The sequence below is a fragment of the Geotrypetes seraphini genome, chromosome 3 (assembly GCF_902459505.1).
Source record: "Geotrypetes seraphini chromosome 3, aGeoSer1.1, whole genome shotgun sequence".
NCBI classification, from domain to species: Eukaryota; Metazoa; Chordata; class Amphibia; order Gymnophiona; family Dermophiidae; genus Geotrypetes; species Geotrypetes seraphini.
The window spans coordinates 105201714-105225029 of NC_047086.1; the positions used below are offsets into that span (position 1 = coordinate 105201714).

Here is a 23316-nt window from a genome sequence, read left to right on the forward strand (position 1 = left end):
ACTAGATAGACCCCCCTAAAATTTTTATTGTTGAAAAGATGGGATATTCTACTCCATTCAATTTCACTGAATCTTCTTTAAGCTTGTTGAATAGTTAAGCAAGAAAGAATTTGGTTTTATCAGGATTAAGATTTAACTTGAAATCTTTCATCCAGGATTCCATGGAATGGAGAATAGAGGAGAAAAATTGTAGGGTTTCTACTGAGATATTGAGGATTGGCACTAAAAATTCAAGATGGCTGTCATCAAAAATATTTGTGCCAAAATCATGATCTTTTTCACACTTCCCAAACTCCAAAAATGGTGATTTTAGGATTTTTCAGGAGGGGGGAACACTGGGGAACCTTCAGAAACACTAAAAACTCCACTTTTCCAACCTCCCCTGATTCATCTCACAGGCTGTCATCCTGTGTACTCACTGTGCCCTGTCAGAAGATCTGTGCTGCAGCCTGCCTCAGCTCTCATACAGTAGCTGGATGAGAAATTTCACTTTCTCTTCATTTTCTTCATAGTAACGCTACAGGGAAAGCACTAATCTACTCCCGAGTGTGGGTCAATATATCCAGTTTGGGACTGCTGAGGAAGACACTTAGGTTGAAACATGAACCGTGTTGGGTCTTCTTCAATGTCTCAAGTTGTGAATTATTGTTTCAAATAAAGTCGACATCATTAACATCCATCTCCATAGCTTCTTTTGGTTTTGAGAAATTTCACTGCGACAATGCTGGGAATGCTTCTGCAAATCTGATCTTTGGGCTGCTAATCAGATTCCTATGCCTGACTATACCTCCACCCCTGTGGACCAATGGATGTGCACCGGGATGGGTACAGGTGAGAAGATATAGCTGGCACTCTGTGAGACACTGCCGAGTCTCCTAAGGGCATCCAACAGTGAGACACTGCGCTCGACCCCTGCTTAACCACATGATACCACGTCAGGGTTGGCCCTTAGCTCTAGAGAAAACTATGCAGGCTGGCTAACAGGTATCCAGTGGGATTGACCTGTCAACTGTAGACTGAAGTCTCTGTATTCTCAAGCAGGCAGAGCTTTGAAATCACTCCAAGCACCAGAAATCCTGAAAAAGGGACAAAATTACACTGAATAAAATAATTAAAAGGGGAGAGCAGAACAAACACACCTGCAGGCACGCGTGCAGAAGGAAAGAAATGTAGGTAGAATTAGAGAACCCAGTGAAGTACAGCTGAGGCAGAGTGAAAAATCCTGAGTGGATTCCTTCTGCAGCACACGGCTATGGGGAAATAACTCATCTGTCTAGAATGTCTCACTTATTGCACTGGAAATACTGTTTCATTTACATTTTTTGGGAGGTAGGAGGGATTCAGTGACCACTTGGGGAGTGTGTAGGGTCATACTCACATCTCTCCAGTGGTCATTTGGCCAGTTTGGGCACCCTTTTTGGCACTTATTCTTTATTAAATTAGATCAAGCCCCAAACATCCAAACTGTGCCCTAGACTTATTCATAAATGTTTGATTACGGCAAAAAAATTCCAAGTCATAAGAATGCCCACATCACGCATTTATCATGCCTAGGGTCACCAGATGTCTTGGGAAAACTTGGACATGTCCAGGTGCCCGGATGGACTTTCCAAAACCTATAGTTTGGCTGGGTTTTGGAAAGCCCCGCTGAATTTCAAGGGCCTCTGAGCATGTGCGGATAATGTCACACACATCTGCGTATGCTTGGAAGCCCTCCAGACCTGGCAGGAAAGAAGAGATGAGGCTGTATGGGGGAGGGCTGGGGGCAGAACAGGGCAGGGTTTGAAGTGGAACTGGGTGGGGCTGGGCCATGCGTCTGGGATTTTTTAGCTTCATATATGGACACCTTAAGATTTAGATGAACTTGAGATTTAGATGAACTTCAGATGAACATAAAAATCCATCAATAGGTTTTGAAAATAGCGAATTCGAAGGGTTTGGTGAGAAAAACCTCTATCTGCCCCTTTATGGCCCTTTTTTGGATGTTTTTCTTTTAAGAAAATGAACCCCATGGTAGTTCAGCTTTCTTTTTCTGTAGCAGATAAAAAAATATTTCATAAAACTTGGATTTATATTTCATGGGTAGCGACATTGATTCCCAAGTATGCTGAAAAATTGCTTATTATATGGGCCAGTATTGCACAGTTGTTGCAGTATACATTATCACACAGTATAGCTTAATATACCACAAAGGTGTATTTGGGGGAAGAGCTTCAATCAGAATAAAGCCTGGTTTTTATTAGCTGAAGTGAATGTTTTCTCAAAATTGAAAAGCAGAAAGGATTTGGGGGACAATCCTTGCTGCTTAAGGCATTAAATAACTTAATTCAAAAAAAATGGATAGCATAGGACAGGCCCAGATGTAATCTAAACAAGTGCTTTAGGAGACACACAACCAGACTGTATTGCTAATATACAGTATATGAGTAATATTAGTGTCTAATAAACTCTTGTTGATTGCTGACACTTTTCTATTGAATTTTGGATTTCTTTTTCACTAATTTATTTTAGTTTATTGTAATCTGCCTTGATTTGCTATAGTGATAAATGCAAACCTAGCAAATTTTACGATAGCACAGGAATCTGCGATATCTTCTTTAAAAGCCTTAACTGAGTGAATGTAAGGTTTTTGTAGCATTTAAATTATAATTGTCTCAGCAAGATATTATCTTTGAGCTCTCTAGAGTGGTTCAAATCTCTTCCAAACAAATCTATGAATAGCTCAAGTTCCCCATCTGCAAGCCAATTGGTACAAACCCCAGCTGGAAGATTGTCATAACTGCAAGACATAGAAAGGCCATTCTCAGGATGTCTAGTTTGGAAGCAGCTAAATGTCATATTAGAGCTTTGCAATATTTTGCTTAAAGAATGCATAAAATTCCCTAACCCAAGATGACAAAGAACAGCAGGACTTGGGCAGGAGTAATTGGAGATGTCTCCTACCCAATCTATATCCAGTGATAGGCTAAGGATGTGGTGGAGGGATTAGAATGAATCCTGGGAGCCAAAGGGCAATTAATTCTGATCTTGTGGGTGGGTAGGAGGGGAGGAAGGGCAAGAATCTGGATCAGACACTTTGGTTTGGTTTTTCCTTTTTATCCCTGTTTTACTTCATTTTAAATGAACAAAATAAAGTGAAAGAAGAAAAAAAATGAAATACAAATGCATACCTCTCTACACACTCAGGATTATCTTCTCCCTCAAAATTTTAGATGTTAAAATAGACAATGCCCTCAGTTTTCAAACCTATCTCTTCCATTATCAAGCGAAGCTTCTTCAAATTGAAAATGATCCACTCCATTGAACATCTATTCCATCAATCAGCACTCCAAATCTTAATTCAAAGGTTCAAAGAAGAGCAACCAAAATGATAAAGGGAAGAAACACTTTGCCCTGTCTGGTGTCAAAGCTGGCCCCGGATAGATACTTCAGTGACTACAACAACATAAGGCTGCTATTGAAAAAGTTGACTACCCATGTTAATTCCTGTAACAGCTGTACCATCCATGCTGTGACAAACTTATTCTCTTTGAAGGATTTTACTCTTATTAACCAATCATCCAAACAGGATGAACTAAGATGCTTTCTTTGAGTAAGACTGATACAACTATCATGTATACTTGAATACAAGTCGATCCCATGCATAAGATAAGGGCAGTTTTAAACCTAAAAATGGACAAAAATTCTATCATCTAAACATAAACAGAGGCTCCTATCCAATCCTCACCTGAGCTAGCAACTCTCCTTCCCTTCCACCTCTGTGGTCCAAAATTGCTCCCTCTCTCCTTCCCCTCCCATTGTTCCACCAGCCCGCAGGTTCAATATGTCAATACCCACACCCTTTGTGTACTTTCAAAATCATCACCTATAGAGCAGTGACAGTGCAGCAATCCTTCTAGGCTGTTTGCGGCCTTCCCCAGAGCTCTATCTCTGATTCATCTCATCAAATAGGAAGTTAAATTAGAGGGGATGGGATGGATCTGAGAGTGTACTCCAGGGCAGTAAGTGACGGCAGAAAAAGACCCTCGAGTCTGCCCAACAAAATGACTAGGGCCTCGCCCACCACACTGTGTAGGCCCAGATCACCCACGTTTAAATGCTGGCTGTGAAGTCACCACGTCAACCATGATGGGGGATGATATGTGATGTACTGTTGATAGTACTCAACTTACTAGTCAAGATGCCTTCCCCTCTCTCCTAAGCCGCATAGTTCCCTCACTTGTAGTATGTGACAATAAAATGATCAACATACTGAAGCTATTGAACCACTACCTGGTCTATCGTCACGTGCAGAACACAGACTGTCTAAGGGCTAGATTCACTAAGCAGACCGATTGTATACCAATCGGTTTGCGACCCCGATCCAATTCACTAACCTCATGGCCAATCCGATTCCAATCCGCGCATGCAAATGAGGGTAAATGGCATGCAAAGTAGGAAGGACACGATTCACTAAACTTTTCCAGGGACACCGACTGGGCTGGCCGATCGAAATAGGAGTGACTGGTGGGGACCAGTCATTAAGGTCCTTTCCGACTCGCCTGCTCTGCTCAGCCCTGACTTGCTTGCCCTTCCCACAGTGCGAGCCTGTGGTTTTAACCCGCAGATTTAAAGCAGGTTAAAACCATGGGCTCGCGAAGTATATAAAAACGGAAAAAAGCTCGCAGCTCTGTAAGCATGCGCAGACCATCTACAGACAAAGAAGATGGTATGTGCATGCTTCAGGATCACTCACTAGCGATCCGTGTGGTCGGAGGGGGGGTGTTCCTCCAATTGCTCCCATTTGCATGCTGGCCTTTAATTAATTTGTTGGCCTGCCGCAATCGCCCACGGATCGGACACAGAAAGGAAGATTAGTGAATCTAGGTCTAAGTCTGTCTGGCATCGCGCTCCAATCTCCCATGCTGGATTTGGCCACTCTTCTTTGTCTCTTGCCATGTGTTTGTAAATTGACACTTTTGGAAAAATTTAATAAAATTGTACATTAAAAAAATGTTTAATTAGAGATGCTAATAGGGGAAATAAAAAAATGAGAAAAATCAATTAATAAACAAGTACATAGGACAAAATGTATTAGATAATAGAAGTCTGCTGACATGCTTTGTACTTTAACAGAAAAAATAAATGAAGTACATGGATATTAGATTGGTATTAGGCATGTGATTGCCTAGAAATGCTCGTAAATGTATTTTGGATAGTTTTCCAAATGTTCTTTCAACAACCCACACCATACGGGTCATAAGATCCATGTATGCACCTCCCTGGAGGGTACTTGGTAAGTAGGAAAAAATACTTAAATATGAAGAAATGATGTTCTATTTTAAACAAGACACTTATTCTTTCTTTGTAAAAAAGTTCTGCTACACTGCCTATTCTCCTATTATATGCAATTCTATTTTCTAAAGAACATTACTGTACAGCATATTTGTGAAATTGTGTATACTTCTTGTCTAAATTTGTACTTCTTTCTCCCTACCAACTTTAAATATAATATATGACATAATCTACATTTTAAATATGCATCCCATACCCAGCTCTCATCCCTTACTACTACTACAATTAATTATTTCTATAGCACTACCAGACATATGCAGCGCCGTGCAGAATCACAAAGAAGGCAGTCCCTGCTCGAAAGAGCTTACAATTTAAACAGACAAGACAAACAGGATGTCATGAATACAGTTAAGTGGAAAAGGTTAATCTGCTGGCTAGGTTGGTGGGCAGTGGGGAGTAGGGTTATGGATTGAAGGCTATATAAAAAAGGTGGGTTTGACTATTGAATAATCTGCTGGAAGTAATTGTGCAGCAAATAGAGTAGAAATTGTACAAGCCCAACTAACTTCAAAAAGTGCACAGGAAAATAGAGTAGATACCACACCATTCAGAAGAGAATTTATGCAGAGCTGACAGTGGACAGAGTCATGTGGTCATGTGAGACACATCCCAGGAAACTAAGAGAAGTCTGTTCCCTGATTGTGAGGTTCTGCTGCTAGACTACAAGTGGCTCTGCTTCTGGGAGTTTTACTAGGGTGAAATTCTGGTCTCTTACCATTGCATGTTAGTGTGTCTTACCAAGAAGGCTGGATATCACTGTTTCTGACATCCCAACATGACCTCTAGGTTTTGGGATGCTAAGTCCTGGCAGATACCAGCACTGGAGAGCTCAACCTGACAGTGACTACAGGTGGAAGATCCCTTCTGATCTTCAAATTCAGAGTGCTCCCATTCAGGGGACAGCTAATCGGAGGACTTACAAGTTTTGCAAGGCAGTAGGGATGGAATGGGTACATAGGGGTGCTTGCAGTTTGCATAAGGGATTAAGGTGAAGTTGGGTGAAGGGGGCTGATTATTTTTTTTGAATGCATTCAAGGTGTGGGTGTGGGTGTGATTATTTCACCAAGCCAGCTTCTTGAACTCGCTCTCGGCTCACATATTAGCATCCTGATTCTCCCACTGGGAAGCCAGTACCACTCCTCTGGAGATATCTACTTTCAACATTCATTTTGCTTAATAAGCTATTGAGAACTCGTTAGCATGCTTCACAACTCATTATTATACATGGCTATTTTGTTCTCTGAAGACTTTGCAATTGTAGAAGTTCCTTCATCCACATTATTGTATCAGAAGTAGGGGCTAAGGATCCTTTTCATATAGCAATTTTTTATTGTCTCCCAGGGCTAACTGTTTCAGTGTGGGAGTCTATTTACCAAGCTATTGCTGAATTAGTTGTTCCATTTCCAAATCTGATTATTCTTGAAGGTTTTTAATATGCATGTAGATAAAGCTCAAGCCCCTAGAACGGTGTTACTCAATTCCGATCCTTGAGGTTCACAGGCAAGTCAGGTTTTTAGGATATCCACAACGAATTGCATGAGAGAGATTTGCATGCACTGCCTCCTTAGTATGCAAATCTCTCTCCTACATATTCATTGTGGATTTCCTGAAAACATGGCCTGCCTGTGAACCTTAAAGACTGGAATTGAGTAGTCCTGACCTAGAACATTGTATTTTCACTCTTTTAAACTAGATTTAAGACTACTGGAGTAGGCGTTAGGTGACTAAGAAGCTCATTTTCAAAACATAAAAATATCCCAAAAGTGGCAGATGGACATTTTTCTCACCAAAATATCCAAATCACAAGTAACTAGCTAGATCTCAAGTAGTAAAACAGATTTTTTGCTGCTTATCCTAGGAATAAGCAGTGAATTTCCCCAAGCCATCTCAATAATGGCCTATGGACTTCTCTTTTAGGAAATTATCCAACTCTTTTTAAAATCCCGCTAAGCTAACTGATCTCACCACATTCTCTGGCAACGAATTCCAGAGTTTAATTACACATTGTGTGAAAAAATATTTTTTTTTTGGTTTTTTTTAAATCTACAACATAGTAGCTTCATCACAGAAAGAGTGAACAAGTAATTCATATCTACCCTTTCCACTACACTCAGTATTTTATAGACCTCTATTGTATCACCGCTGAGCCGTCTCTTCTCCAAGCTGAAGAGCCCTAGCCACTTTAGCCTTTCCTCATAGGGAAGTCATCCCATTCCTTTTACCATTTTCATTGTGGTATATGAAATTCATTAAACCATATATATCCTTTATTTTTGCCAATTTTGGAAGTTTATCAATGGATGAGCAAACTGCCACAAATTATGCAAACCTAGCTCATGAATATTCATTGTGTATATTCTGAAAACCTGATGGGACTAGGTGTGCTCTGAGGACTGTGGGAATGGTTGTCCCAGGCCTGTTTTAATATTATGGTGTACAAATGCAAAGGGGGCATATATGTAAGTGGAGCAAGGGAAAGTCTTCCAATTACATGTTCAACTTATGGAATTCTATAAATTAGAGAGTGCTCTTTTTGAACGTATGTATCAATTATGCCATGTCAATGGTAGGCATAATTGATGCTGAATAAATATTAGGCACACTGATTGTGGGTTACACTAGTATTCAATAATGGCATATTGGTGCCCAGATGTCATTGTAGAATTGGCGCTCAGCAAGTGTCATTGGGACACTTATAGAATTGCCACCCAAGGCTTTTAAATGTTTGAGAAGAACATTGCACACATAATGAGATTAAATATATACTTTTTGGACTCTTGGGATTGTATTAAAAAGCACAATATTGATCCATCACTATGGTGGCAATCTATATGGTTAGGTACCAATAATACTGAAAAAAAAATTCTGACCATCGAAGAGCTTGAAACACACCACTACCCCATGGAACTCCGATCCTCCCAGATTCCGGTCTTCTGGGGCCACTGACCCCTTGCTAAAGCAAATCCAGCCACTCTTTACCCTTCTAACTTAGTTGTTTCCATGCAAAAGTCCTTAAATATAGGCCTCATCAATGCCAGATCATTACACACTAAGCATCACATCCTTAAGGATCTTATAACCAACTACTCTCTGGATCTCCTCTGCGTGGTGGAAACCTAGCTAAGCAAAGGAGATGAGGCCTACTTAACCTTTTCCAGTCCCCCAGGTTACAACTACTGCTTCAACCACCGTTCAGGTAAGAAGGGGGGAGGTCTCGCAGTTGTTTTCAAATCCTCACTTACCATGACCGTCGATACATCTCTAGCCAAATGTCCCATCTAATATATACAACTTAAAATTAACACTAGTCCAACTATCGACCTACTGCTGCTGTATATCCTTCCTCCTATTAGTCAGACTGTTGTCACTCAAGCCTTATCCTTCATTTCTGGGTGATTTTCTACATTCTTACAATTGGTGATGTCAATATCCATTTTGACGACCTAAGCAATCCCTTAACTTCTAATTTTCTAACCCACCTACATAATCTTAACTTTGCCCCTCTAATTTCTGGCCCAACTCATTCAAAGGGTCACACACTGGATATGATCGTCGCTCCCATTCTCCAGAACTCACACTTTTCTAAGTCAGACATATATCGGGTCCCCTGGTCTGACCATAGTTTTATCTTCTCATCCTAAACCTTACAGTCATCTCCATCTGCCTTCGAAACACCTAAAACTGTCTCTTCAAGAGATTTTCATAATCTCAATGAGTCTTTAACTCTTTCTCTATTCTCCATCGAATATGAGGACTTTGCAACTACAGACTCAAACGAACAATTAAGAATCTGGAACATTGCCTGTCGTTCCCTCTTAGACACCTTAGCACCAATTGTTACTTGAACTATTTCCTCTAAAACACAGCTTAATCCTTGGTTCAACTCGTCTTTACTTCTTCTTAAACGACAATTGCATTCCCTAGAATGCAGATGGTGTTCTAATCTCACTCAAACCAATTTTAATAAATACAAGGAGCATTCACAACATTACCGTCAAACACTAAATGCAGAAAAGAAAAAAATACTACATAAAGAACATTTCTTTTTAAAAATTTTTTATTTATACCCTTTTGCATTTTCATCAAGCATAACAATCTTGACAAAGGATCGGAATATACAAAAAGAAAAAGTTAACAAATAAATACACCAAAGTGTATATTAGAAATACAATCAGCTATTTAGTCCACAAATATTAGATTCAATAAAGGAAATACATTTCAATAAACTGAACAAAATATTCAAAATTAGATTAATGGCTCTGATTATCTACCCTACAGCCGATAGGTCATTCATCAATGAACTAAGAAACCAACCCATTCTTTTGGTCCTAAAAAAATCTAATAGGCTCAAAAAAGAGCAAATTTTTTTTTTGATAAGAAATAAGACATTTTGCTGGAAATTTTGACAAAAAAGTAGCCCCAAGGGCCAGGATTCTAGGCTGCAAGGCCAAGAACTCCTTTCTACACCTCTGGGTTTTCTGAACTAAATCTGGAAAAACTCTTTAACATTTGAGCCCCAAAATTTGTCATTTATATGACGGAAATATAGACGTAAAACATATTCCCTATCACTTTCCAAGGCTAGAATCGACAAAAGAGTGGTTCTATCTGTAACCTCCTCAAGAGAACTTTATAGAAATAAAGATAAATCAACATTGTCTTTAGATTTTTCCTTAGGAGTCGATTCCCCTTGAGGTCTCCTCATTTCCAGGTAATAAGCCCTAACAATTTGAGGTAAATTTTCCAATGGGATGGCTAGGATTTCTCGGAAGTATTTTCTCACCATCTCCACTGGAGAGATGATGGGGCATTTAGGAAATTTAGAAATCTTAAATTATTTTTCCTGAGTGAATTTTCTTCTTGTTTCTCAAATTTCTCACTTAATTTAGATAGTTGCAATCCTTGCTGTTCTACCTTAGAATAGATAGTTTCATAATCAGTTTCAATTTAAGGTTGGCATCCATTACAGATATGACCTGCCACAGCGCTTCCATATCAATCTTTTCTGGTCTTTTCAACTCCCCAAAACAAATGTTGCTCCCTCTAGAAGTTCCTCTCACCTCTGCTTCACTGGTGGTGGGGGTTAGTTGAGCTTCCACACCAACACCTTCCTGCAGAGTTTCCAGTATTGGCGTCCCTCCTCTGCAGGAGTCCAAATTCCCCTCGTCTGGCTGCTAGGCTCCTGCAGCTCCCTGCACTATCAGACTTCAGGGTTGGGGAAGAGTTGACCTCTACTCCGGGCTCAGAATCGTCCAGGCAGCTCCAGCGCCAAGGTCTCCCGAAAATTCTGGGCTCACCTCTGAAGTAGAGTGGGTCTCCACGCCTGAGCGAGCAAAGGCAGCCTAAATAGTCAGCTGAGTTTTTTGCTGCGGACATCGGAGGGTTAGGGTGAACTGTCCCCTTTCTTTTTCCCATTGCAGGTCAGAGTTCCACTTCAGTAAGTAAAAAGAAAACTCAGCAAATCGCTACCTCCCATTCAGACGTCCATCCTCGACACCATCTTAAATCCATAAAGAACATTTCTAAGGCAAAGTACTCATTGGCTCTTTTCTCTATCCTTAAAAACTTAACTCATTTCAAACATAAACTGGACATTTCCAATGAAGAATCTCCCTCGGCTCAAAGTCTAGCCAACTTTTTTCAGATAAAAATCAATTTAATTAGGGACAAGATCAAATGTAAAATTTCCACCTCCTCTGCCACTGGAGTAGTCAATCCCACTTCCATCGAAGCGGTGAATAACAACTCCTTAACTGCCACCTGTTCCAACTTCTTTTTACCATCTCCAAAAGACATCGAACGTACCATCCAATCCCTTAACACCAAGGGATCCAGATCAGAACCTATTCTGCCATTCATTTTCCATCTTTGGCCCTTACATCCTTCAAATCATTCATAAGAGTCTTACTTCAACCAGTTTACCAGCGGATTGGAAACACTCTATCCTCTATCCAATCATCAAAAATCTAAAAAAATAACTCTTTTGACTGTGCTAATTACTGACCCATCGCCAACCTTCCTTTTCCAGTCAAACTACTGTATTTTTTGCTCCATAAAACGGACCCTAGATTTAGGAAACCAAGAAAAAAAACATTCTGAACCAAATTCTGGATGGAGTCCCCAACACAAGCTCTTCCGTGGTTCCATTATCCAAGGAAGCAGTTGCTGTACTGAGACTGACTGTGGGGACAGCAGGGAATGATGGAGTGGATGCATATGTGCCCTTGACCAAGGGACTACCTCTATGGTCGCTGCCATGGACCCCAGAACCTGGAGGCAGTGCCAAGTCCTAGGAGATGACACTGTCAAGCGGTTCATAATTTATTCCCTGATCGTCTGTTGGCATGGCTCTGGGAGCCGGACATGGTCCTCTACCTTTTTGAACCCGACTCCTAAGTACTCAGGCATTGAGTCAGTTCTAAGTGATTCTTGAATTTGACTATCCAACCCAGGTTTTGTAAGAGGCGGACCACTAATGTCACCACTTCCTCTTCTTCTGATTTAGACTGGGACCTGCTCTGCAAATCGTTCAAGTACAGATGTACCTATATACTTGCTTTCTGCAGGTGCGTTGCCACCACTACCATTACCTAGGAGAGGGTGCGAGGTGCTGTGGCCTGACTGAAAGGCAGGGAAGAGAACTGGAAGTGTTTTTCCAGGACATGGAATCTCAAAGTACTTCCTATGGGCTGGAAAATGGGAATGTGAAGGTAGGCCTCTAACCAATGCCAAGGGGCTAGGAATTTTCCCAGTGCCTCTGCTGCAATGACTGACCACACAATGTGCAAGCAAAAGAGAGGAACTTTCAATGCCACATTTATCAACTTCAGGTCCAGAATTGGTTTCCAGTTGTTGGAGCCTTTGTTGGGCCCTATGAAATATATGGACATCTGCCTAAGCCCGAATCTTTACTTGGCACAGCCTCTATGTATGGCTCAAATATCAAGGAACATTTTCCCTGTAACATGGACCCTGACTGCTTTTTCTGGTCATCCAGCTTTAGTGACTACAAATATGTCTGGCAGTGGATGACAGAACTTGATCTTGCACCCCTCTCAAATAATATCCAGGACCTAGCGGTACAAGCAGATCTGAATCCAAGATTCCCAGAAAGCCAATAGTCTGCCGCCTATCTGCGGAGGCTCGGCCAGGAGTCTGGCATCATTGAGCTTTCCTGGGGACTGCTGCTGCATGAGACCCAGAGGCTTGTGGTCTTCTGGCACTACCAAACCTCTGTCTAGACATTTGATAACATCTCTGAGCAGAGATAGCTCCTTAGCATGGATGAGATCTCAAATATCCATCACATACCCTCTAGGACCCTGAGGTCTGCTGGCATGTAAGGTCTTAGGATGGCGAACTGTCACACTGGGTATAAGCTTGCCTAGCTCCTCAAAGAGAATTTCAACATTCTACACTACAGTCACACTTGACATAAAAAAAAACCATTATGCTTTTTGCCAATATTAGCATTTTTCTGAATCAGTAATAGTCCCCCTTTGAGAAACTAGTATTATCTTTAAAATTTGTTGCTGCTATGCTGCTTATTTCATGGGAGAAAAATGCCCCTTACTAATTTACAAGTTTTAGCGCTGGTGACAGGCCTAGCAAAGAGCTAGATAAACCAGAATGATGCAATATTGCATCATGCACAAGTGATGTGCTACTATTACCGTAACTGATATATCAGTTTTAATTTTCACATAGCAAAGGAAAAATTGTGTGTGAAAACAGTCTCGTATATGGTGTCATGCGAGTCACAAAGTAAATATTATTTTGTTTTGTAGGTAATAACAGGAATTTTGGCATAATTTCTGTTATGTGTGTATAAGACTAAATGATGTAGGCATACATGAAAAATAAACATTGTTTAATTTATGTTCTTTAACATAACAGTAAAATCAGTTTAAAATCATGTCCCGTGAGTCACGCTTTTTTACACGTCCTGTTACGCGAGTCACGATGATTTAAAATCTCTTCTTTGTGGCTTATACAAAAACCTTCTCTGTTGGTTATTTTTAGATGCCCCCAGTGTCAGCTGCAGAAAGACAGAGGAAAAGAAGACTCAGGCTTAGATATGAAGGAACCTATGAGCAATATAAAGCCAAGAATGCTCAGTACAGCAGAAGCTTCAACATGAAAAAGCAACAGAAGCTGAAAAGGTTAACACACGAGGAGAAAAGCAAACAAGTGGATGGGAGAAGGGAAAAAGACAGAGTGAGAGACAAATAAGATGCAGAAGCAGAAAAAGAGAAAAGGCTCTTTCTTTGAAGGCAGTTCAGGCCTCAACCAGACCTGTTGCAGCGTACAGTGCTGCACACTCATTTGCACGAGCACTTAATTGTGTTAGACGTACGCTGCCATCAAGCCCCAGGAAAAGATGTGCAGTAGTGAGGAAATTGTCAACTGAATTTGGTGCAACAGAAGTTAACACCACAGGGCAGAAAATCAAGATCAGATGGGATACCAGATGAAACAGTTCAGTGTGTAACACAATTTTTTGTGTGTGTGATGACATAAGCAGAATGGCTCCAGGGAAGCGGGATATAATCACAGTTCGAACTGAAACAGGAAAGAAAAAATTCCAAAAGCAGCACATGAGCATGTGTTTGAAGGAAGCTTATGCTATTTTCAAAGAAGAGAAGCCTGGAATCAAGGTTGGACTGAGCAAGTTTACCTCTTTATGTCCACAACGCATCCTGCTGAGTTCACAGATGCCATCAAATGTCTGCACCTGTGTGTACCATGAAAATTTTATGATTGCATTGTCCGCGCTGCATATTGTCGAGCCATCAATTCCATCATATTACAAGGACTTTGCCACATCCTGCTTTGCAAACCCCGAAGAAGACTTGTGCTAGTTTGGCCGTTGTGATCATAATGTGTGGGTTTCAAGCAAAGTACCCAATATCCAATCAGGACACAGAAAAAGAAGCAAAATGGAAAAAAATGGGAAGAGCAAAATGGAAGGCTGGTGAAGAGTGAAGTTAAAGGATCAACAAAGACTTTGTATGATTATGTGTCCTCAATGTCACAGAGGTTCTTCTACCACTGTTACATAAAATGAATGCAAGCCAAGCAATATGAAGAAGACAAGAAAAAGCTGCAGTTCCCATGTCTCAGACTGCTACAGTTCAGATGGATTTCTCAGAGAATTACACCTGTGTTGCTTAGGACGAAATCCAATCAGCACAATGGAACAAAGGACAAGTCACTTTGTACCCGTCTGTTTCCTGATTCAGAGATCAAATAATATCACATGTTGTTGTGAGTGATTACATGCCCCACAACAAAACATCAGCTGTGATCGTCATTGGTGAATCTCTGGCTAAACTACCTCAAGATGTGACAGAAGTAAAGATTTGGACATATTGTTATAATCAGCTCATTCTGCCATTCAAAACAATGGAAATCAGATATTCCCTTTATTGCTTTGGCTTCTTTGAAGACGTCTTCAAGGTGCAGGTCATGTTCACGTTGAACAACCTGATCTGCTGTAATGCTTGTCACCATTATAGATGAGTCTTTGACTGCAGCAACAAAATCAGCCATACCATTAATGATGTACTGTCGTGAACGAACCTTGTTTGCAGCAATACACTTCAGTGTGTCCCCAATACCATCAACTGGTCCCTTGCCGTGGCTGGTGGCAATAAAGTTCCAAATCAGCTTCACATCACAACAATTATGTGACAGTTATTTCATTGTAGTCATAACATACTTGTTCTTGAACTGGCTTGCAGGCCCAAAAACAGTACTCATGTGAAATACCAAGGATCACACCAAATGTCATCATTACTTCAGCACAGAACACAAGAAGTTCAGGTGGTGAATATGGAGCAGCTGAAGCCGTAAAGCCAACTATCATCACAGAAATAGGTCACTGGTATGAAGTATACTGGCGCAACAATGAGTGTGTGTGTGTGTGGGGGGGGGGACTGAGATACTGGATAGGAGGGTAGTTGGGAAGAGAAAGGGAGAGCTGGTGGATCCTGGGGTGGTGGGGAAGGAGGGAGAGATGCTGGATGAAGGGTAGTTGATGGTGGATCTGAGGATGGTGGGGTCCATCGCTGCAGCTGTGGGGAAAAAAAGGAAAGATGCCAGACCTCCGGGGGAGGGGAGGGAAACGGAAGGGGAGGACAGAGATGGATGGTTAGAACGAAGAAAGAAGACCCTGGCAAGCGAGTTATCAGAGGACAACCAAAGCCTGGGACCAATATGATTTGAATAATGACCAGACAACAAAAGGTAGAAAAAATAATTTTATTTTCTGTTTTGTGATTACAATATGTCAGATTTGAAATGTGTATCCTGCCAGAGCAGGTGTTAGACCGCGAACGTGAGCTAGGATTTAACAGAGAGAGGAAAAGTCTTTTTTGTTTGTTTATTTTATTTATACTACAGTGCCAGTGTGGGTAGGAGAGGGCAAAGGGGGTAAAGAGGCTACAAAAAATAAACCCACCAGTATGTTTGAAAAAAACACCCAATTGGACAGGAAAATTGAATCGAAAAATAATGTTCAGTAGGCTGAATCGAATCAAAATTTAATCGGGCAGCAGTAGTCCCCAGAGACAAGGCCTCAAATTGTCTGCTAAGAACAAAAAAGGACCCTTCGATCCTGCACATCCTTTGAAATGACCCCTTCTTCACTAGGTAGAGAAATACGCTTGCTATCATGAATCAGTATGTCCACTTTAGGCAGCACAAAGAGCTGTTGAAAATCAGGATCCATGAAGTAAAACTTAGACATTGTCCTAGCTACCCGAAAGGAATCCTCTGGGTTGTCCCAATGCTCTGTAACAGCATGAGGTCTGGATGCGAGAGAAACATGGTCAGAGACCTGGCACCATTCATAACTGAGCCTTAAGTAGCTGGGGTCTGTGGAGGTTTAATTTCCACAATGAATCTGTAAAAATCTTCAACAGTGCAGATGACTTAAATATCTGACAAACTGTGGGGTTCTCCCCCTAGTCAAGGGCTACTACTTCCTCTTGACTAACTTATCTCAGCTTGAGAACCAGAGGCCCCAAGGACTGACTGCTCACTCTGGGACAATAAAAGCATAATCTGGGACAGCTCACTCTGGGACAATAAAAGAAAATAATCAGACCCAGAATTCCCCCAGTTTCTACCTAACTGGCTTTCTGGGTCTTGCATGTCCTCCTTTTCTAAGGGAAGAGCACTCTGTGAGGAAAACTCCTCTAGCACTGCCCCTAGCATGCCTGCAACAGCGCAGGCAAATCCCAGCCATTTAAGTATGCTTTCCACAGTAAGCTAACAAAGCCTAGAGTAAAACCCTTTGTAGGAGGCACAAAGGACTCCTGTAGAGAATCATCTTGACTTCTCTTGGGCTCCGCAGCAAATAGTTTTGCAAAGTCATTCTTTAGAGGCTCCGGTAGGAATTTCTTCTCTTAAAAAATGGCCACTTGCAGTTTCCCTGCAAGTGGTGGCTAAGCCCATGGCTCCTTCCCCCCCCCCCCCCTACATGCCCTATGGCATATGGTGCATGGACACTCTTCAGCTGGCCATACAGTTCAAAGCTGGCCTGATACAGGGGTAGAAAGGCCTGAGGAGTCCATCCCTATCAATTTTAAGCAAAACTGAGGGAGTTTGAGGCAGATTGAGGTTTTTGAAAAAAATTAGTAAATACAAGATGGCCATTATACCGAGGAAGCTACCCCGAGGGATTTTTGGAGGTTAGAGACTCTTATCTCTAGGCCCAGTGATCCTCCAAAATGGGAATTTCAGCCCCCCGCTCAATCTTCCCCATAGGCTGCTCTACTTACAGGTCTGTGTTGGTGCCTGCCTGCTTTAGTTAAACTTCAGCTGGAAAAGATATAGAGGACTTCTTCCTTTGGGCTGGATTCTGCTTATCCAAAAGTCGTGATCTTTGGGCTGCCAGTTGGAACAAAACCAGAGCAAGACCTCAACCCCCCCCCCCCCCAATTCATGCGCCATGACAGGGTAGTGAAAAATGCAGCTGCCACCTATTAAAGCCCTCGGACAGTCACAGAGATGTAAGCTAGCTTCCAGGGGAATGGACCCCGAGCTTCAGAAAAAAAAAAGCAGGCTGGCTCCAAAGGGACCAAATGGTTGCCCTGCAAGCAGCAGGCAACTGCAGAGAGAGTCTGAATCCTTTCCTAGGCACAGTTATCCCAGAGTAACTGGGATCCTCTAGACACCGATGCCTTAAAAATTTGGAGAAACACCAAATACAACAAAATTATCAGCAGAACAGAAAAAAGACACCTTCTCAGTTCGCTTGCACAAGAAAAAAACTGAAGGTAGCTGTATAATCCTTTGGGGAAGGAGGTGGAGCTAAAAGATGCGATTGACATCCTTCTGCAACAGATTGCAGGAAAGGGGAATTAACCTATCATCTGGAATCCTTTGCACTACAAATGTGGATAACAATATACTTATTTAAAGAATTGCTGCTCTGTAATACTGTATAATATATTAATACATACTCTGCAAAAGTAAACATTTTACTTAATTAAAATTACTATTCTGAAATGTATAAGTTAAACTTTAGTGGTTAATTAAATTTAACATTTAATTAAGAATGAATTAACAAGTCTTTTTATTGTTTTAACGTAATGAAATTACTTATCTGTTATAAATATAAGAAAAAAATTGCTCACCCATGCAATTCACACTAAAGAGATTTAGTGAAGCAGTCACCAAAGCTTTCTCAACAGATTTGAATCCCCACAGTACAAACTTTGCTATAGAAGCCTTGATGCTTTCTGGTAAGAAGGATAACAGGTAGATAGAAATGTATACGACATATCGCAGTCTGCAGAGAACAGGTGTAACGAATTTGCCTTGTGGTGACTGAGCCATGCGTTCTATTGTTGGAAACAGCAGCACAGACTTGAGAACCTGGAAAGCCATGGATAAACAAAACAATAAGTCAATCTCATTGGCCTATCGGATTTTGAAGCAGTGCTATTCTTGTCTTGAAGTGCTTCTGCGTCAGACACATTAATAATTCCAAAGGTAATGACAGAATTTATAAATGTGGGAGGCTGGGTTCCATCATCTAGAGCAGGGGTGCCCAAAACATCGATCGCGATCTATCGGTTGATAGTGATCTACCGGTCGATCGCAAAGGCAATGCCGGTAGATCGCTGAGCCAGTCTTCTCCCTAGTGTCTTTAGCATCTTTTAGCCGGGCTCTCTGCCCAGCTAATTTAAGTGAGGGCCCAACTGCCTTGCTCAGATGACACGCTTCCCCCTCAGTGTCCTCTGTTTTTCTCTCTGGACCTATCACAGTTGAAAGTTAATTACGGCAGCCTACAGAGCAAACGTAGCAGGCTGCCGTTGGTCTCTGTAGCACCTTCCCTCTGCTGTGGTCCTGCCCCTGATGTTACAGGAGGTGTGGGACCGTGGCAGAGAGAACGTGCTACAGAGGCCAACTGCTACGTTTGCTCTGCATGCTGCCTTAATTAACTTTCAGCTGTAGTAGTTAGGCCCAGAGGGACGAACGGAGACAAGGACAGTTTGAAGATAAACTGTGAAAGAGTAAGTCTGTACCCTCATCCATCCTCTTGTTGAAACATAGCATTTAGGAAAGTACTTCCTTCCAGAGTGCTTTCCCAGCTGCCTGTGGCATCCATTTGCTGAGCACTTTGAAATGTATTCATTTTAAGTTTGCTACTGTTTTCTCTAGTTTCAGAGGCATAAAGGGGAATTAGCTCAAGTTGCAATCAAGAGGTAAGGCTGTGCCCATCGCGAGGGCCCCGGTGGGATGGGGGTTGCCTTAGAGATGCTGGATCGGGGGGGGGGGGGAGATGAGACAAAAGGACCTTAGGGAGGGGAGGGGGAAAGCAGCTTTCAACCAAAAGCCTTGAACCAAAGGGGAGGGGGAAGACAGGGCAGATCCTGAACTACTAGAGTGGTTAGAGAGGGGAAACAGTCCGAACTGAGGAAAGAGACGTGCCAGGCCCTGGGGAGGGGGAAGACAGAGTGAGAGAGACAAAGATCTGGACCAAAGGTTGGAGGACTCAAAATGTTAGCAGAAGGAAGATAGAGAGAAGGAGAAACCTGAAACAAAGGGAAGACTGAAGAGAGGGGGGCAGATGTTAGCTATGGAAGGTGCAGACTAGAGAATGACATGGTGACAAAATTCATCACCGTTCCCGTCCCCGCGGATAACTGCGGGAAATAATCCCATGTCATTTTCTAGTATCTATTTCAACCTCAGTCCTTCTACACCAGCATTCTTGAAAGCAAAGCTTGCGGGTCAGTGGTTGTGCCCAATTATACTCTGATTCTTCCTTCTCTCCTTAAAGAATGACATGAAGATGGTTTCCCATGGTTATCCGAGGGGACGGGAACGGTGATGAATTTTGTCACCGTGTCATTCTCTAGTGCAGACAGAGGGGGAGAGACCCTGAGGAAGAACAGAGAGATTCACGATCATAACAGCGGAGGGAGAGAGAGGGAGACATGTTGCCAATAGGGGTGGAGGAGAGAGGAAGAAAAGTTGGACTCCTGCAGGGACAGAGAGAGATGTTGATTGGGGAATGGGACGAGGTCTGGAAGACAGAAGAGGTGCACACAGTATATATAATAAATAAATATGGGAGGTCTTTTACTAAGGCGTGCTAGCCGATCTAGCGAGTGCTAAATGCTAATGCGTCCAAAGAATATAATGGGCACATTAGCACTTACCGCGCGCTAAATCAGCTAGCGCACCGTAGTAAAAGAGGGGGGTATATGTTTAGTGTTTTTATTGTTGGTAGATCATTTTGACTTGGTCATTTTAAAAGTAGCTCGCAAGCCCAAAAAGTGTGGGCACACCTGATCTAGGGCAAATCGTTTGCAGTTCAAATGATAAAGTAGATATTTCAATGATGATACCACAAGAGGGCAGTACACAGAAATAGCCAGAACCTACCGTATATAGAGTAGTCATGTTCAAAATAAAATAAATTCTAAGAGAAAGAGATTTTTATTCGCCATCATTGTCAGTCAAATATCCCTTCTATCTTGTAGAACATCTCTCACATACTAATGACTATAATGAGTTCAGTATAGTAGTGATAATGCCTATACATTCTTTACAGAGATTAATATGTTCTATGACTTTGATGGGGATTTGAATTTATGGTATACATCAATGTATCTCAAACTGTGTGCCGAGGCACACTGAGGAGGAAGGGAGGCGCCTGCCAGCTGACTTCCCTATGCGGTACAGCGCCAGCGCTGTCCGATTCGCCGAAGACCTGCATGTTTCCCCCTTCTCTCTAGCGTCCTCCGGCTTCCCCCCTGGCCTCCCGGTCTCACATTTAAAGCTAATTACAGCAGCCTGCAGAGGATCACCAGTAGGTAAAATGATTTTATTTTCAATATAGTGATTGAAATGTGTTAGTTTTGAGAATTTATATCTGCTTTGTATATTGTGTATATTGAAAAATGAATGGGAAAAATTGCATTACAATTAGTAAAGGGGATGGGATCTGGGGCAGAGCTTGGGTGGGCCTAGGGAGGAGGTCTGTGTTTGGGGTACTCAGTTGATATTTGTTAGATTTAAGGGTTACTTAACTTGAAGTAGTTGAGAAACACTGCTGTAGGCAATCAGCTGGCGCCAGTGCCTCTCTTTCTCTCCGGACCTCTTCCCTGCTGGCACCCCCTACTGGCGTATCAGAGCCCATCTGGAGGGCCTCTGCACATTTGCGGACGTTGACATGATGACATCACACATATGTGATGTCATCACGGCAACGTCTACGCACTTCTGGTATACATGTTTAGATTTTGACAGACATATGCTACTGCTTACAGAAGAGAACAGTACAGACTGATGTTTGATAATGCACAATACATAATGGAAATCATGGAAAGTACCATATATACTCAAATATAGGATGAGATTTTTGGGCCAAAAAAAATGGCCCCAAAATGGGGGCCTCGTCCTATATTCGGGTCATCATCCGACACCCCCCCCTCTCTGACTTGATGCAGGCCTCTGATAGGCCAGGACAGGAGAGATCCCTCCTGTCCCGGCCAAAACAAATAATTTTTTTTAACACCCTCCCCCCTGTATCCCTTTTCTGTTATCCCTGCTGTTCCAGCGGTGTATGGGTAGGACAGCGCTCCTGCCCTGCGCACCTCCATATAGACACAGTCCTGCCCATATAGGGATAATGGAAAAGGTACGTGAGGGAGGGGGTAAAAAAAAAATTATTGCTGCATTTAATGGTCAAAATTATTATCAAATTATTGCTGAGTTTAATTATCAAAATCTTGAGTGGGAAGCCAATAGGGATGGGCCCTGTAAATTAATGGAGTAGGGAGAGATGAGGATGAAGGCTCACCCTGAATTTAACTAGACTGTTAGGAAGATACCTACATCATTAGTCATGAGAAATTGCAACTATTGTTTGGGAATTGATTACATAGCATGTACTATATGTCAATTGTTGATCCCTATTTTGTTTAGGGAAGTGAAGTATCAGTTACATGCCAGTATGCTATGGAATTATTTCAGTAAACCTTCCTATTAAAGACTAAGATGCTACAGATAGTCAAGATACTGAATAGATCTCCCTGTCCCGGCCTACCACTAGACCACAAGAGGTTTAAGAGGAGTGGGACAGGATTCAGAGCCTGGCAGGGAGGGGGGCCAGGGTGCAGTACAGAACCTGGCAAGTAGTGAGAGGGGCTGGCTTCATAGCCTGGCAAGGAGGGGGGGGGGGCTGAGTGAAGAGCCTGGCAGGGGAGGGTGTGAGGGAGAGGATACTGGGTGCAGATCCTGGCACTTGAATATTAAGCCCCCGTCTTATATTCGAGTCAATCATCTTTCCTCCTTTTTCAGGGGAAAATGGGGGTCTCGACTTATATTCAGATCGACTTATATTTGAGTACATACAGTAATTCTTTCCTTAAAGTGGTTGCAGCTGAAGAAGGAACTTATTCAGTTTGGAAAACTCCATCTACTGTTTTATTCTGTCACACTTGACCAATAAAGTAGTGCAATTTACACAGAATCCATTGACTTTCAGACCCAACACAGCCACTAGAACTCTTGCTGCAGTTGCAAATAATTTTATTTTTATTTTTTAGGGGGGTGTGGGGGGGGGGGGTTATTACTGCTGATTGATTTCTATATTTCATGGCTGGCTATATGCTGCTTTGGACAGTCTGTCCAGGGAAAGGGCACATACAGTTTTGAAATAAAGTGCATGTTATGTTACATATTTGATCACTTTATTCTTTTTTTTTTTTTTTTTACATTTGCAGTTAAGTTCAAGTTACAGAGAAAATACCAGCAAAACATGTAGCATAGAAGAATGACATGGTGCTATTTCCTACATTGATAGTAGAATAGTCACAATATTAACAAGTCAATTTCAGTCACTACCCAAGTCTCCCAATGAACTCTTCTCTTAATTACTCTATGTGTTATATAGTTTAGTATAGTACTTAAAACAATTGAGAGATTTATGTTTATATATTCACTGGTTGCTCAAGAGCAGCTAGGAGCACTTAAAAATTTCTCTGCATGCCTCAGCTGACATTACCCTTTCTTTTGGACAAAGAAATATATTTGCCATGACAATCAGTGCAGGGCCTCAATTTTTCATTAAAGCCTACCAGCAGTTAAATACAGGAATGTTGGTCGCCTTCTAAATTATGTGGTAAGTTTGCTATATTTCAACCAAGAACTGAACTGAAATTCTGTGATCTAAAGAAGATTTGATCCAGGTTCCCAGGCATGTATTAATCCTAAAATATACTGTACAGTTTATAAATACAGGATTATCTGTCTGAAGTGCTATAGAGATCATTAGCAGAACATTATATAGCTACATTCAAGACAAAACTTAAATCAATTATCAAATTCCTGAATCTTTACATACAAGGGAAAACAATTGTACTTTCTCCTGAAATAATGTGAACCAAATGTTTGTGTGTGTGGAGGAGGGGGGAGGGGGCTTACCTATAACAATATTGTATTTTCTCCACAACATAA

The 23316-nt window shown here is 41.7% G+C and overlaps 2 protein-coding genes across 9 annotated transcripts in view; one reads left to right on the top strand and one right to left on the bottom strand.

The window, feature by feature from the left end:
* GDF7 (growth differentiation factor 7) overlaps positions 1–23316 on the top strand; it is a 201138-nt gene that overhangs the window by 89473 nt on the left and 88349 nt on the right. Inside the window, exon 4 of one of the 3 annotated variants that reach the window (XM_033936408.1) lies at positions 13357–15259. The exons of 1 other annotated variant lie outside the window; for it this stretch is intronic. The gene's annotated coding sequence lies outside the window, so the exon portion shown is untranslated. Of the gene's footprint in view, positions 1–13356; positions 15260–23316 lie in introns of those variants that run through there. One more of the 3 variants, XM_033936407.1, reaches the window with a different exon arrangement.
* The window catches only part of LDAH (lipid droplet associated hydrolase), a 154095-nt gene that overhangs the window by 10298 nt on the left and 120481 nt on the right, over positions 1–23316 (bottom strand). For all 6 annotated transcript variants that reach the window (XM_033936414.1, XM_033936416.1, XM_033936412.1 and 3 more), the window contains one exon: positions 17979–18219. In XM_033936414.1, coding sequence (XP_033792305.1) covers positions 17979–18219 — 241 coding nt within the window. The remainder of the gene's footprint in view (positions 1–17978; positions 18220–23316) is intronic.